This window comes from Schistocerca americana, chromosome X (assembly GCF_021461395.2).
Source record: "Schistocerca americana isolate TAMUIC-IGC-003095 chromosome X, iqSchAmer2.1, whole genome shotgun sequence".
Taxonomy (NCBI): Eukaryota; Metazoa; Arthropoda; class Insecta; order Orthoptera; family Acrididae; genus Schistocerca; species Schistocerca americana.
In genome coordinates, this window is record NC_060130.1 from 784,848,069 (window position 1) to 784,864,513 (window position 16,445).

Consider the following 16,445-nt stretch of genomic DNA (forward strand, 5'->3'; position numbering starts at 1 on the left):
CACCGTTCGAAAAGTGCTGTGAACAGTTGTGGAATGGTATCTCTTGTGTGGTTCCAGGCAGTCATGGGTGCAGATGGTAGTCACGCTAAACAATGGTTGTAATCTGGAATGTAAACACTGTGCGCAACTGAGAAATATTACCCTCTCATGTGGAAAGTACAATGTGTTTCTTTCAAAAGTTTATTTATTATTTCACTTCTGCATGTCCTTACAGATGTTTGCATGAAGTTTCATTGTCCTATGATCACTCATTTTTCATGGAATCTCTCTCAAGTAGTGAAAGTTTAATTATAACCACCCTGTACAGAAGATCACAGGAGGCTATGGAACTATAAGTTACCATAAATGTGTCATTCAAAATACTGAAGATACATGTAGTGAACAGTACCTATGGTCAAGAATCCATCCATGTGATACAAAATAACGAACTACGTTTTTTTCTGATGGGTGAAGGACTCCGTTCAGTCAATCTATTTAATTCCAGCATTTTTCAAAGTTTACAGTTTTGAAGTCCACTTAATTAATTCAATTAATTTGGATTCAGTTTCAGATTGCAGGCTGGTGGTATGTTCCCTTGTTGGACTCATATGTGATTCCTGCTGTAAATGTAACCTCTATAACATCAAACATGCTGCAGCCAACATTGTGGAAGAGAAGGGTAAATGGGAACATCAAAGAGAGTTACATCAATGAAAGGCCGAGACCGTGCGGACGGGAATGCATCGCGATGCAGCAGAACAGAAGCATCAGGACAATGGTACAACCATGATTGTCTTTGATTTGATGAGGACTTTACCGACACCCGTACTTATGACAGGTATCTGTTACTGCAAGCGGCAATTGTGGACATACTGCCTTGGAATACACGACCTATGTACCAAGAAAGCTACCATGTATGTATTGAGTGAGGGCGAAGCATTCTGAGGACCACAAGAAATCGGATCGTGTCTCATACATTACATTAAACATAATGTCCAAACAAAGGGTCTGATTATATATTCAGATCAATGTGGCGGGCAAAATCGGAATATAAAAATGGCATTACTGTGTCAATTCTCGGTTCTGCATGCAGACTTCTCACCAGAAGTAATCCACCATAAATTCCTAGTCAGTGGGCATTCATACCTACCATGTGACCAGGACTTTGGTATCATCGCGAAGAACAGGAAATTTCACCCGAACATGTTCACGCCCTCTAACGGGATGAACGTCATTATCACTGCATGAAAACAACAACCTTTCCCAGCTACACTGATGACAAGGAATGATTTCATGTCCACAGTATGTTTAGAGAGAAACATACGTAACCGTAAATTATCGACACAAAATATCAGGGTGCAATGGTTCAATATTCAGTGGCTTCAGTATAAAGCATCCTCTCCCCATATCATGTTTTATAAGTAGGCCTATTCCAATGAGTCAGATATCCCATTTGCCGACTGCGGTTTTGCTAAACGAGGGTCGAAAGTAATTGAGACTCTGGGCTTCCTATATCCCAATGGAAACACTATTAGCGCATTGAAAAAGACCGATTTAATGACCTTGCTGCAATTCGTACCCCTGGTGTACCATGGTTACTACCGTAATTAGAATACATCTGCACATCCCTGTAAATGATGATACGGATAATAACAATTAACGCCTCATGTGTATCGTTTCCAACGTTTGACTACAGGGTGTGAAGCAATAACGGCCTATCCCACATATTTCATGTATTACGGCCAATTGCACCAAAACAATAGTGGCCTAACCAACACAAAAACGGCCAGAAAACACTATTACGGTTAACTCCACACACAGCTGATTACCGGACACCATACCACGTTATGTACACGACAATCATTGTTATACGGCGCAATAACTGCCTTACACATCATTTCTGCAAACGTCAATATCTTCCAGTGGCCATTCCCACAAACTAGTGTGCTGTGGGTTAGGTCACTATAGCGCTGATAGCCTCATATAAAAATAACTGCTACAGTATGTACAGGGTGTTACAAAAAGGTACGACCAAACTTTCAGGAAACATTCCTCGCACACAAATAAAGAAAAGATGTTATGTGGACATGTGTCCGGAAACGCTTAATTTCCATGTTAGAGCTCATTTTAGTTTCGTCAGTATGTACTGTACTTCCTCGATTCACCGCCAGTTGGCCCAGTTGAAGGAAGGTAATGTTGACTTCGGTGCTTCTGTTGACATGCGACTCATTGCTCTACAGTACTAGCATCAAGCACATCAGTACGTAGCATCAACAGGTTAGTGTTCATCACGAACGTGGTTTTGTAGTCAGTGCAATGTCTACAAATGCGAAGTTGGCAGATGCCCATTTGATGCATGGATTAGCACGGGGCAATAGCCGTGGCTCGGTACGTTTGTATCGAGACAGATTTCCAGAACGAAGGTGTCCCGACAGGAAGACGGTCGAAGCAATTGATCGGCGTCTTCGGCAGCACGGAACATTCCAGCCTATGACTCGCGACTGGGGAAGATCTAGAACAACGAGGACACCTGCAATGGACGAGGCAATTCATCGTGCAGTTGACGATAACCCTAATGTCAGCGTCAGAAAAGTTGCTGCTGTACAAGGTAACGTTGACCACGTCACTGTATGGAGAATGCTACGGGAGAACCAGTTGTTTCCGTACCATGTACAGCGTGTGCAGGCACTATCAGCAGCTGATTGGCCTCCACGGGTACACTTCTGCGAATGGTTTATCCCACAATGTGTCAATCCTCATTTCAGTGCAAATGTTCTCCTTACGGATGAGGCTTCATTCCAACGTGATCAAATTGTACATTTTCACAATCAACATGTGTGGGCTGACGAGAATCCGCACGCAATTGTGCTATCACGTCATCAACACAGATTGTCTGTGAACGTTTGGGCAGGCATTGTTGGTGATGTTTTGATTGGACCCCATGTTCTTCCACCTACGCTCAAAGCAGTACGTTATCATGATTTCATACGGGATACTCTACCTGTGCTGCTAGAACATGTGCCTTTACAAGTACGACACAACATGTGGTTCATGCACGATGGAGCTCCTGCACATTTCAGTCGAAATGTTCGTACGCTTCTCAACAACAGATTCGGTGACCGATGGATTGGTAGAGGCGGACCAATTCCATGGCCTCCACGCTCTCCTGACGTCAACCCTCTTGACTTATCATTTATGGGGGCATTTGAAAGCTCTTGTCTACGCAACCCCGGTACCAAATGTAGAGAATCTTCGTGCTCGTATTGTGGACGGCTGTGTACAATACGCCATTGTCCAGGGCTGCATCAGCGCATCAGGGATTCCATGCGACGGAGGGTGAATGCACGTATCCTCGCTAACGGAGGACATTTTGAACATTTCCTGTAACAAAGTGTTTGAAGTCACGCTGGTACGTTCTGTTGCTGTGTGTTTCCATTCCATGATTAATGTGATTTGAAGAGAAGTGATAAAATGAGCTCTAACATGGAAAGTAAGCGTTTCCGGACACATGTCCACATAACATATTTTCTTTCTTTGTGTGTGAGGAATGTTGCCTGCAAGTTTGGCCGTACCTTTTTGTAACACCCTCTACAACTGAAAAAAAATGATGAGATGAACAGAAATGATACTTTTATTTAAAGACAGTAGCTCATCTGCCTGCGCTGTTCGATGCGGTCGAGCATTGCCATCTGTAAAAAGTGAAGCCAGGGCCGAATGCATCACTGAAAAAACAATAACGATGACCGATGAGTGTATCGTGTTTTAAGATTTGGTGGTCATTACGGCCATGTAACATTTTGCCTCCCTGGATCGTAACATCTGGGTCACCGAAACGACCATATTGGATAATGTTCCTGTGTGCATTACATGTTTCCACTCCTCGCCATATGAGCTTACATTCAAAACCACTAATCAAACTGAATTTGTTGTCATTCAAGAAGAGCACGCGATCCCACTACTTGTTGGTCCAGTCACTAGACTCTTGGCACCACTGCAAATTGTGCCGCCGACGCACCAGTATCAATAGAATACGAGGTACTGGATGTCAGGCAAAGAGACCATCCCCATGCAGCCGTCGTGCCAATATGGAACGTGACATTGCATGACTTACATTCCTGTTACATGTAGTTGCAACTGCATCCGCTGTTTGATTGAGTCCCTTCTTACCTGTTGCACAATGTAGTGACCATCTGCTGCTGCAGTTGACCATGGTCGACCACCTCTTCTCCTTCAGATAGCAATGCCTGTAATTCGAAACGCTCCCCATGCATATACAACAACAGTGTGAGCAACACCGAACCCCTGGGCTACACTCGTCACACTTCAGCCTTCTTCTAAATTCCCTGTCAGTTCTTCTTCGTGTCAAATCATTCAAATGTTGTCTCTGGGACATGTTGTAATAAAGAACACCAGTACAGTGCACCGTAACTGCTCACTCATTGATACATAATGTCTTCTCCCGTTCCTTTAGCGGCCTCGTGTGAGGGGCCTGCCACATTTGTCGCTATAGACCGCTGACCTCACGCCACGTGACGCCAGGGAGACTTTTGGAAAAACGCTACCGCACTTTCATTCATTTCCACCGAATTGTTAAAACGAGGCTCATTTCAAAACTAAGGTCCATTTGATCATTAAAAATAGGCTCACGAGAAAAGGTTTTTCTTGACAGTAATAATTTACTTCATATCTACTTTACTTTTCCAAATAATCGTCGTCCACATTTATACACTTTCTGTAACGCTGAACCGGATTCTTTAACCTCTCTGCGGAGAAGTCTGCGGCCTGGGAATTGAACCAGATGCTAGCGTCAATCTTGAGGTCATCGTCGTTTTGAAATTGTTCTCCACGTAGCCACTTTTTAAAATGCAAGAAGAGGAAATAGTCGCTTGGTGCAAGGTCGACACTGTATAGAAAGTGCTCAAAAAGTTCCCAATGCCCGCATCTCGTGGTCGTGCGGTAGCGTTCTCGCTTCCCACGCCCGGGTTCCCGGGTTCGATTCCCGGCGGGGTCAGAGATTTTCTCTGCCTCGTGATGGCTGGGTGTTGTGTGCTGTCCTTAGGTTAGTTAGGTTTAAGTAGTTCTAAGTTCTAGGGGACTTATGACCACAGCAGTTGAGTCCCATAGTGCTCAGAGCCATTCGAACCATTCGAAAGTTCCCAATGAAAATCGTGAAACTTATCCTTGGTTTTGGCAACAGTGTAAGGACGCGTGTTGTAGTGAACGAGGATGATACCAGACGGTAGTTTCCTGCGACGTCGATTTTGGATCGGACGTCTCTGTTTGGTTAGCGTTTTACAGTACACGTCAGCTGCAGCTGCTGACCAACGGTCCATGAAATCAATAAAAAGTACGCCCTTTTCGTCCCAAAAAACGTTAGACATCATTTTTCGATTCGCGAACGGATACTGCTTAAACGTCTTTGGTGTGGGTGAACTTGAATGGCGTGACTGCACTGACTGTTATTTCGATTCTGCATTGATGTACGATATCCTCATCTCATCTCACGTAGCTATATGGGAAAACAAATCATCACCATCATACCTATAGCTCTCGAAAACTGTCGTGCACTACACATTTTTTGCCCTTCGTGCTGATCAGTGAGTATTTTTGGAATCCACCTCGTATATCTCCAAGCTGTTCAGCGACAATCCTGTAAACTGAGGTTCGAGCAATATTTTGGAATTCATTAGCCAGACCACTAATCGTCAATCGCCAATCACTTCGAAGTTTGGTTCACTTGATCAACGATGTCGTCGGTCCGAATGCTGGGTCTGCCACTTTGCTGTTCATCGTGAACTACTGTGCGGCCATTTTGAAATTCTCGACACCAGTTTCGAACTTGTTTGTCACTCATTATTTCAGGTCCATACACTAGTCATAACTCACGATGGATTTCAGCGGCTGAATATCCTTTTGCCAGTAAAAATCTAATCACACCGCGTAATTCACAACTGGCGGGATCTACGATTGTCTCGGCCATTACGAGCCGCTCTTATCGACTGGCAAACGACTACTCAATCAAACCAACCCTGCAGTAGTTTTCTAAAGCGACGGTAGATAGCGCTGCATACACGAAACTTCCTCCATTCCCGCCATAACTTAAATAATGGTCACCGGACCTAGTTTTGGAAGACGCGTCGTATACTATGTTACATTACTTTATTTAGTGGTGTCCTTACGTCGCTCAGATCTTATTAAGTCAGTCAGTTAAAATTTTGATATGACTGCAGTCACAAAAATGTTTTTGAATTGCTCGTCTAATAGGTTACTGCATTCCCGTCGTGTGCATACTTCCAGCAGCGATTCTACGATGCGTAGTAGGGGCTCTAACTGCATTGCGTAGTCGCATCGCACAAGTACAGTATTGGTTTCGAGCACTCTTAATACTGTTTTATTGCTATGTAAATGTAATCGCGTCTCACTGTTACCACGGATCTTACAAGGTCTTTGTTTTATTGGATTCTGACGACTCCTTCATGACGTAGCTATGTTCAGAAACAGTTTTGTACGTGTTAAGAGTTGAGATTGGTGCAAGGTCGGCAGGATTTTTCTAAACAAAATCTGGATTCTTACGAAACCTAGGCAAAATACATACCTAAAAAATGAAATCTTTCATCTGCGTTTTCGTGGACAGCTTTGGTATAGTTCTGTGTGCTGCAGTGTCTGCGTATATTTTAAAGTAACTTTTTCCGCCGTGAGAAACAATGAAATATGAGCGGCACACAGTACCGTGAGCATCATGATCATCTTAACGTTTTCGAAGCTACGAGTGAACTTAACACCATTCACTCTCGAGCTTAGTTTTCGACTTTTGTTTGTTTTTCGGCACCGGAACTTCTGTAGTTTCGCTCTCTGATGAAGTATTAATATTTGTTGATATGTTCCACGAAGGAAACTGCACAACACAACCTAGTTCTTCTTGCAGGGAATTGACTGAGCACTATCATCGACTTCTGACTCGGTACTCGAAACCAACAGCCACTGAGTCAGGCTTGCCTAGTTTTCAGTAACTTTTACAAGCCTGCTCGTCGATTTTAAGCACATAATAAATATTTAGAGTCCAGATCATAATGTTATATGAAATATTGTCCATTTTTGTGTGATCGGGATTTTTACCTATCCCGAGAGGATTTAACAAGGAACCGGGTTTTAAACGGGAAATTCGGGACAATCCCGCCTAAATCGGAATACTTGGCAACCCTGGATTGCTGGAACATAGTTGATCTGCAGGAGAAGGTAGGGTTTTTACCTTGATGGGAGAGGTGTGGCCGGTGGAAAGGGTAAGGGTGTTGTCCTCTGGTGGGTGGCGAGGGCGGTGGCGGAGGCGGCATCATGGCGGGAGGCGGGGGCGGCGGCGGCAGCGGCACGTCTGTGATGCGCGGCGGCCCGCGGTTGTTGATTCTGGTAGGCCGGCCCGGGCGCGCCACCAGAGGCGCCGTCGGCGCTCCGCCCACCTGCACCTGGAACACAACGAGATCGTGAGAGAGACAGCAAGCTACACCCCCGTGAGTAAGGATATAGGATGGTTCCAATCAGGGGCAGTGTAAGTCCCAAGCGACATAAGCGGTTGCTTGGGATGCCAAGCTGAGAGGGGCGCCCAGATGTTGAATTTGTATACAATGAGTGTCATAATTAGAAGCGAAAAATGACCCGAGTGGAAGTACACTATAATACAAGGGCTACTTTTTTTCAAGGTCTGATCGGTTGCGAAACAATAGTGAGAATCAAAAATGTTTTATTTGCTACATGTAGGTAAATCTTCCAGCTACTTCTCTACATTTGAGAAGCAGTGAAATGAAATCCGAACATCTGCCACAACAGGACAATGGAATAGTTCCATGCACAAGTAATCGCCACATGCATTAAAACATTTATCCCACTGGGGGACGAGACGATCAATTCCTGTTTCGTAGAACGCGGTCGGCCTCTGACGTATCCGCTGCTGCTCCCACTCTTGCACTTCCTCGAGCGACTGAAACCGACGTCCACGCATAACTTTTTTCAGGACGCCAAAGATGCGAAAATTACATGATGGAAGATTCGAAGGATGTTGTGGTGTTTCCCAACCAAATCGATGAAGCGTTGCTTTCATCCGACTGGCTGTGTGGGGATGGGGGTTATCGTGTGACAGGATGATTCTGTCCGACAGCATTCCTGGACGTTTTGACTTTATGGGGCGTCGCAGTTTCTGCAACGTATCTTCATAGTGCTGCGCATTGATTACAAAGGTCGGCAAAAAAATATTTTTTGAAAGTTGTTTGAAATTTGATAACTGACTTGTATATAATTTCAGCGCTGGTTTCAAAAATATAATCCATTTTTTCTATCACGTCAGGTTTTCTCACAAAAAAGGGAATATTTTTGGGTATAATAACAAAATTTAAGCAATTTATCATATTTTTCCAACGTTTTTTTTATTTATAAGTCATTTTCTAAACTACATTTCCAGAGCACTTCCATTTCTCTTTAAGCTCATAAGTCCTTATAATAACGCTTTCGCTTTCTGTCGAAACTTCTTTTATTGCTTTTCCGGCTGTGGACTCGTTGATGATAATCTCTTTTTATCATCCAGCAGTAGCACACTATCATGTTGACGTTCCATCTTCCTTGATATTTTCTTTCCATTTCTTTGATGTCTTGGTGAATTCTTTCTATCGGCTCTTCACTTACATCACCATGGTTTGCAGGGAAGTAGTCAAGATGTGAGTGGAGAAAATGATCTTTAATGCTCATGTTACAGCCTAGCTTCTTAAAGTTGTCGAACACGTCTGCGACGTATGTCTTGTAGTTTGGGTCTCTTATGTTTCCTAGGAAACCGGTAACAACTAATTTAAAAGATGTCCATGTTGCCTTTTCTTTTGTTTCCCTTTTGTCCACAAAGTTGGGATCTGTCATTAGTTTTCTAATTCTGGTCCGACAAAGATTCCTTCCTTTAGCTTTGCCTCGAATAAACCAGGAAACTGTCCACAAAGATGTCTGAAACACTCCCCTTCTTTTGGCAAAGCCTTAACAAATTGTTTCATCAGCCCCAACTTAATGTGAAGTGGTGGAAGTAACGCCTTTTTGGGATCCACAAAGCTTTTTCTCTCAACATTTTTAACCCCTACCTGTAAGATTTTTCTCAAGGGCCAAGCTTTTCTTATGTAGTGTTGCTTTCTGTCTCTACTGTCCCATTCACAGAGAAAGCAAGGGAACTTTGTATAGCCACTTTGTTGATCAAACAGCATTGAAGTCACTTTTAAATCACCACATAGTGTCCATTTGTGGTCTGAATAGCAGAGTTTGCTTAAAACTAGTTCAAGGTTTTCGTAACATTCTTTTAAGTGAATCTAGTGTCCAACTGGTATCGAAGCATACTTATTGCCATTGTGTAGAAGTGCTGCTTTAAGGCTTCTTTTTGAAGAATCAATAAAAAGTCTGCACTCGTCAGGAGCATATTCTATTTTGAAACGTACCATAAGTCCAGGAACATCACTACAAAACATCAAGTCACCTTCTTGAGAGAAGAAAAATACAAACTCCTTTTCCCTCGATCGATACCAAGAAAAGGATGTACCCGGAGCCAAGTTTCGTTTATCTTTCAATCTAAATCCTAAAACCTTTGCCTGTTCTTCAGAAAGGCCTAGGTCTCTGTCTAAATCGTTCAGTTCAGATTGTGAGAATGGAATGGGATCGGTTGTGCCAGGATCGTAGCAATCTCTGTCTTCTTCACTATAACTTTTCTGAGCCAAAGGCTCGTGATCATCTATATCATCCAAAGAATCTGGAGGGGAGGGTATTGGTACTTCAGGTCCATGAGGAACAGGGCGAATGGCTGATTGAATGTTAGGGTAAGAAATATCCTTTTTGTTTTTCAAATTGAAACCTCGTACGTTGCAAGTACAAAAATAGCAGTCATCACCACGATTTTTGAGCTCCCTCCAAACCATTGGTAATCCAAAACGTAAGGACTGCTTTTTACGTTGAAACCATTGCCTCAGTTCTTCAACACACACTGAACAAACTTTGTGTGGGGCCCAAAGCTTATATTGACCGCCTAACTGTATACCAAAATCGGCGAAATATACCTTTTCAACAAAATCGGAAATTTTTCTTTGTTACTTTTTAACGGTATAGTTACCACAAATGTAACAGAAGCAATCTGGCGAGTTTATACATCCTCTGGTAGCCACCGTCCATAAAACAACTTCACAACACAAAAAATAGCCACTACTTTAAAGCACTAGTAACAACAACACGTGAACAGCACAGAGTGAAGAGGTATTGTGGACTGAAGGACAATAGCAGGAGCTCACTGCTTGGTGATGGCGGGGAAAGGGGCAGCGCGACAGACAGGCACTGACATGAAAATACTGCTGGTTTCTCCTAATTAGTCTTCATTTTTCGTATATCTAGTACAAAAACGGCTAAATAACAGTTTATGGAGAGCCTAAAAACCAAAATTCAAACTCACTAGAATGCTGAAATATCGAAAAAAGCTAAAACTAGACAAGTGATGGAATTTTTTCACTATTTTTCCCGAAATCAGCGTTGTAAACACTATAAAAATCACTTACTAAGTTTGAAACAATTTTTATGTCGCAGACCTGTATTACGGTTCCTCTCCTACGAACTCGTCGAGCGGAGTGCCCTGCAGTCGAAGAAGACCTTACTAGAACCTGTGTATACAGCTGTGGGTTTCTTTGGTGGAGCAGATGTTGGATGTTTCCACTGTTGGTTTTGCCGTTTGCCCTCGGGCTCGAGGTGGCACCGCGTAGGATCATGATTATTTTCTTCTTCGACTGAAGCGTCTCTCTGCTCATGAAATTCCTCGAGTGTGCAGCGCTATGAAGACACTTTTCATGAACTGCGACATGCCATGCTATCAAAACGCCCAGGGATGACGTTGGATAGAATCATATTGTTGCACGATAACGCCCACGCCAACACTGCCAATCGGATACGCTTCAACGAATTTGTTGGCAAACACTGCAACATCCTTCGTACAGCACGGATCTTTCATCGGGTGTTTTGACATCTTTGGCGACCTGAGGAAAGACACGCGTGGATGTCGGTTTCATTCAGACAAGAAGTGCAAAAGAGGGTGCGGTTGTGGATCCGTCAGCGGTCGACTGTGTTTTTCCTAGTGGGATATATGCCTTAATGCGTGTGGTAATTGCTTTTGAAAGGAATCATTCCATAGTGCCGTTGTGGCGGGTGTTCGGTTTTCATTTGACTGCCCCTTATGGTCGCAACGTTTCACTAACATTGCAATAGCCATATGGTAGAAGGCGGCCACTTGTGCTTTCCGTTCTACGCCGGTATGCAGCTCATTGTCTTGCCAAAATGCTGTCCCCATAATCAGCGGTTCATGTGTGCAAAAAGACGAAAATCGGAGGAAGCCGAGTCCGGGCTGTATGGTGGGTGATCGAACACTTCTCTTCGAAAACGTTGAGGCAGCGTTTCTGTTGATGCTGCAGGTTGCGGCTGAGCAGTGTCATGCTGAAGTAGAATGCCTGATGACAACATTGCTCTTCACTTGCTCTGAATTGCCCTTTGCAGACGATTTTCTCGGATCGCCGGATTCACTCGCTGAAAAAGCTCCTTGGTTGACACTCGTTACCTCCCCTGACAGCTTACATCATGAATGTTTGTACAACCTGCTTCAAAGTTCCTGCACCGTTTCCGCACTTTGCAATCCTGCGTGACAGTTACGTTCAGAACTGAAAAGTGCGACGTGACGCGACCGACGGGCATAGTAGAAATACTGCCAAACACGTCTGCACAAAGCTTCATCGGATTTTCACTGTGGTTTTAATTTTGGAGCCGATAAGACCTTGAAAAAAAATCCCCCGTAGAAGCAGAAACTTTCCAGTGACAAAGCTGTGTAAATGAGCCATTTGCGAGATAACTGCTAATGTGTGGTTACAAGGCGCCACTGACTTCAGTATCAAATGTTCTCATAGTTAGTGTAAATGTATTCGAAATGTAAACTTTTCGCTTACGTTTTCAAGGCCAATACTTCGTCAAAGATGATTGTGTGGACTGTCAGCTTTAACTATTAAAATCGACACGTTCGAAGCCAGTACGTTAAGATTTTGTTTTAAAAAAAATTGCTACGTAAAAGGCTAGAAAAATATCAATATAATGTCTCTAGCAAAGGGAAAAATTGCCTGTATATACCGAATAATTCTTACATTAATGCACGACTTTATTAATAGAATTTATCTCGTTTGTATCACAAACATATTTCAGTAGCATACATAAAAATTTTGACCATATTTATCAATTTTTAACTACCTTTGGGGCAAATTTTCTAAAATTTAGCTACTTACCGGTGAGTTTTCTTCACATGTACTGTAATAGGCAGCTTACACAGTTAGTGTCCTAGGTTTACACGTCAATATAAAATTAAATGCTATTTTTTATGTTTTTGTCCCACTTTTCTCGATGAAACGCAAATTAACTTTTAAATTATACAATGAAAAAGAACCATTATTAAGGTGAAGAATGACAGAAATTTTATATTTCAGTCTTTCCTCTCATTTTAATAGATGGCACGTTCTACTGAAGCAACAACAATAGAATATGTCTAGTTGTTTGTGCTTCCAATAAAGATTTCAAAGATTTCAGAAATTGCTTTAAATGGAAATGAGTTATTTCCTCTTACAGCATTTAGCAGTGGAATAACATTTAGAACTTTATTTATATTACAAAAAATGTCTATGTAGAAATTATTTTGAAAGAAAAACGATCAACTTCCAAAAATGATTCAAATGGCTCTGAGCACTATGGGACTCCACATCTGAGGTCATCAGTCCCCTAGAACTTAGAACTGCTTAAACCTAACTAACCTAAGGATATCACATACATCCATGCCCGAGGCAGGATTCGAACCTGCGGTCGTAGCAGTCGCGCGATTCCGGACTGAAGCGCCTAGAACCCCTCGGTCACCGCAGCCGGCGTCAACTTCCACAAAACTGGATTTAGATATATTTTCAATTTTTTACAAAGAGCCCAAGGCTAAACAATGTCTGAGAACGGCGGTAGAACAGAGGGGCCAAACGTCAAACGTATGAAGGAGAGAGGGAAGGCGAGGGGAGGGGGGGCGGGGGGGGGGGAAGGGAGCGCCAAATAATATGCCGCTTGTGTGCAAAAGCGTTCTCAAACTGGTCCTGTCTCCAGCACTGCGAACGTGATGGCCAAACGAAGCGTTCCCAAGGAGTTCCTTAAAACTCTGCATAGTACAAAGGTCTGTGCGTGCTGACATCTACTATTCCAGCATTGGTGGCACGCTTAGTGTAGCAAAAGACATTAGATTTCTGGGATAAATGATAAACCTACTGTGTCCTGTGTTAAGAGGAGGCAAATGTAAGATGGTGAGGGTCTATTAACCGTCAGCATCTCAAACGTATGGAGAATATCGTACCCCTTAGGGAAACGGCACCAAGGTATGGCAAGAAACAAAACGGGCGCTCAGCGTGTATGCCTGGATGCCTTTTTCAACATGTTTAAGAGGCTATTCCGGCAGTCAGTGTGAGAACAGGGTACAGCCGACTCCAGTTTGTAGCGCATGTTGGAACAAACGATGCCTTTTGTCTGAGCTCCAAGGTGGAACTTGGATGAATCCCATTATTTGCAGAGAAAGTTAAGAAGACTAGCCTTGCTCTGGGAGTTTGAACGAAGCTCACTATTTGCAGCATTGTCCCCAAAACCGATCAAACACACCTAAAAAGCAGTGGAGCTCACGTACAACTAGGTACAGGAAGCTCAAAATTGACAGCAGTGAGATTTTTGGTGAAAACTGAAGCGTATATTGAAAGGATGGGTAATGGTAAATGGAGGTAATGTATTTGTCACAGTAGTCAAGGAACTCAAATCCATCAGCACAGAAATTGAAACTGCATACGAAGTTGTTCGGAAAAGACTCAGAATCAAGAGTGGGCAGAAACTTATAATTTGATTCTTTTATCGACCACCATAGGTAACTGAAAGCTTTAGAGAATACCGAAGTTCACTAGTACGTAAGTTCGCTATTGTCATCGTCTGAGGAGTCTTCAATCATCCAAAAATCAATTGGTAAAAGTAGAGTTTGTCGGCCATATTCGACAGAACTGACTCCTTGTGACAACAGTTTGAGTGGCACATTGAAAAACACTATCTACCGGCACCATTCCGACATGCTGGACGAGCTTCAATCGCCGATTGTGTGGCATCTGATAAGTTACGAGCTGTACAGTGAACAGCGCCATCTGTTAGCAGATTTTCGAACTATTTCGTGTAAACTTCTTACTGGCTGCGCAATAAACATACCTTTTGTTGCGCTTATCTATCGATCTTCACGAGATATTTAATTCTGAAACCAGGACTCCTTTGCTGGACACACTGAATGTAAAGGCTGCTAGTGGTATCGAAGTTTTTGTCAGCACACTCGTGGACTATACAGTGACTGAAACTGACGGTAACAAAGCAATAGCAGAAACGCTGAATTCCGTATTCAAATATTCCTTTACAATGGAAAATCCAGGGATATTGCCAAAACGGCACCACTGCAGAAATGAGTGATAGACAGGTCCCAAGAGGACGCAGTAGAGAAGACGTGTAGCGAAGATGAAGTGCCCATAGCGCTTGATGTATGCATTTTAAAGCCCTTGTTTACCAGTCTTTTTGCTTCGACTGATCGTTCCTGCCATATCCCTGAATCCTGACTATTCTACCTGGGAAATCCTATAGATATTACTGTCAGTGGTGTCGAAAAACAACTGAAATCGCTAAAACTGAACAACGCTCCAGGACTCGGTGGATTCGTTGTCAAATTCTGTACAGAATTTGCGGTTGAGTAAGCCCCTCTTTTAACCGCAAGCTACTGTAGATCCTTCGAACAAAATACCGTACTGAATGATATGGAAGAAATCGCAACTCATACCCGTCTAAAAGAAGGGTGGCAGAAGAGATCCATAATACTACCGTTCAATATTCTTCACATTCATTTGTTGTAGAATCTTAGAACATATTCTGAGAAGAAAACAGAGGAAGAAAGATTAGAGTTTAACCTCCCTTCGACATCAAGGTCATTACGGACGAAACCTAGTCTGAGTTCCAGCGTAATGAGGTATCTCGAACAGAATTCCAAGCGCCATGGATTCCGAGAACATCGATCATGTGAAACCCTACTCGCACTTTTTTCACATTACGTCCTGAAGCCATGGATCAATGCAGTCAGGTAGATACAGTATTTCTCGATTTACTAAAGGCATTTGACTCAGTACCACATCTACGTCCATTATCAAAAGTATGACCATACAGGGTATCAAGAAAAGTTTGCAACTGGATTGAGGATTTTTTGTTAGGGAGAACACAGCATGTTATCTTGGATGGAGAGTCATCGACATATGTAGAAGTAATACCAAATGTGCCCCAGGGAGGTGTAATGGGATCCTCGCTATTCATGTTGTATATTAATGACCTTGCAGACAATATTAATACGAGCGTGTGTTGAAAAGTATTGCCTCAGAATTTTTAATGTGAAATTCTTAAAGCTTTTTAAATAAAACTAACGTATTTAACATTCTACATCGTTATTCTCATGTCTACATATTTTCAGTCCTCTGCCGCTGGAAGGCTTTGAACTGTAACGTGTAACATGATAGTGTGTGACGTAACTATGTGGTGCGTGAGAAACAGCGTACTGTAATTGAGTTCCGAATCCGGAGAGTTCGTCCACACACGTAGCACCCTCTGCTCCAGCACGACAATGCCTGACCAGACACGAGCGCTGCGACATCTGCGACAATCTGACGCCTTGGATTCACTGTCATTGATCATCCTCCATACAATTCCGACTTCGGCGTTTAGATTTCAGTCTGTTTCCAGAACTTAAAAAACACCTTCGAGGACTCCACTTTTACAGCACTGAAGCGGTGGAAACAGATGTGAGATTATGGCTCCAACGAAGTCAAACATTCTTCAGTGACAGTATCAACAAACTGGTCTCTCGTTGGTCTCTTCGCTAGAGCGCCTATTCTGGGAAATAAACGTGTAAATGTGAAGAAGAAAGATGTATAATGTTTGTTTTATTTAAAAGCTTTAAAAATTTTCACTTAAAAAATTCGGTGTCATTACTTGTCAGCGCACCCTAGTAGTAACCCCAGACTGTTCGCACGTTATGCAGCTCTCCACGACGTTTCGGATCTATAGTCGAATGATATCTTGCCACGATATTTCGGCTGGCAACCGTTCAGCCGTCTTCAGCTGAGTGTTTTAAACCGCAGAAGCCGCGCGGGATTAGCCGAGCGGTCTCAGGCGCTGCAGTCATGGACTGTGCCGCTGGTCCCGGCGGAGATTCGAGTCCTCCCTCGGGCATGGGTGTGTGTGTTTGTCCTTAGGATAATTTAGGTTAAGTAGTGTGTAAGCTTAGGGACTGATGACGTTAGCAGTTAAGTCCCATAAGATTTCACACACAAACAGCAGAATTTACAGCTTATGCA

The 16,445-nt window shown here is 43.0% G+C and overlaps 1 protein-coding gene across 1 annotated transcript in view; it reads right to left on the minus strand.

The window, feature by feature from the left end:
- Positions 1 to 16,445, minus strand: part of LOC124556319 (mucin-6-like) — a 310,887-nt gene that overhangs the window by 79,737 nt on the left and 214,705 nt on the right. Inside the window, exon 3 of the mRNA XM_047130291.1 lies at positions 7,229 to 7,439. Within this exon, the coding sequence (XP_046986247.1) occupies positions 7,229 to 7,439 (211 nt within the window). The remainder of the gene's footprint in view (positions 1 to 7,228; positions 7,440 to 16,445) is intronic.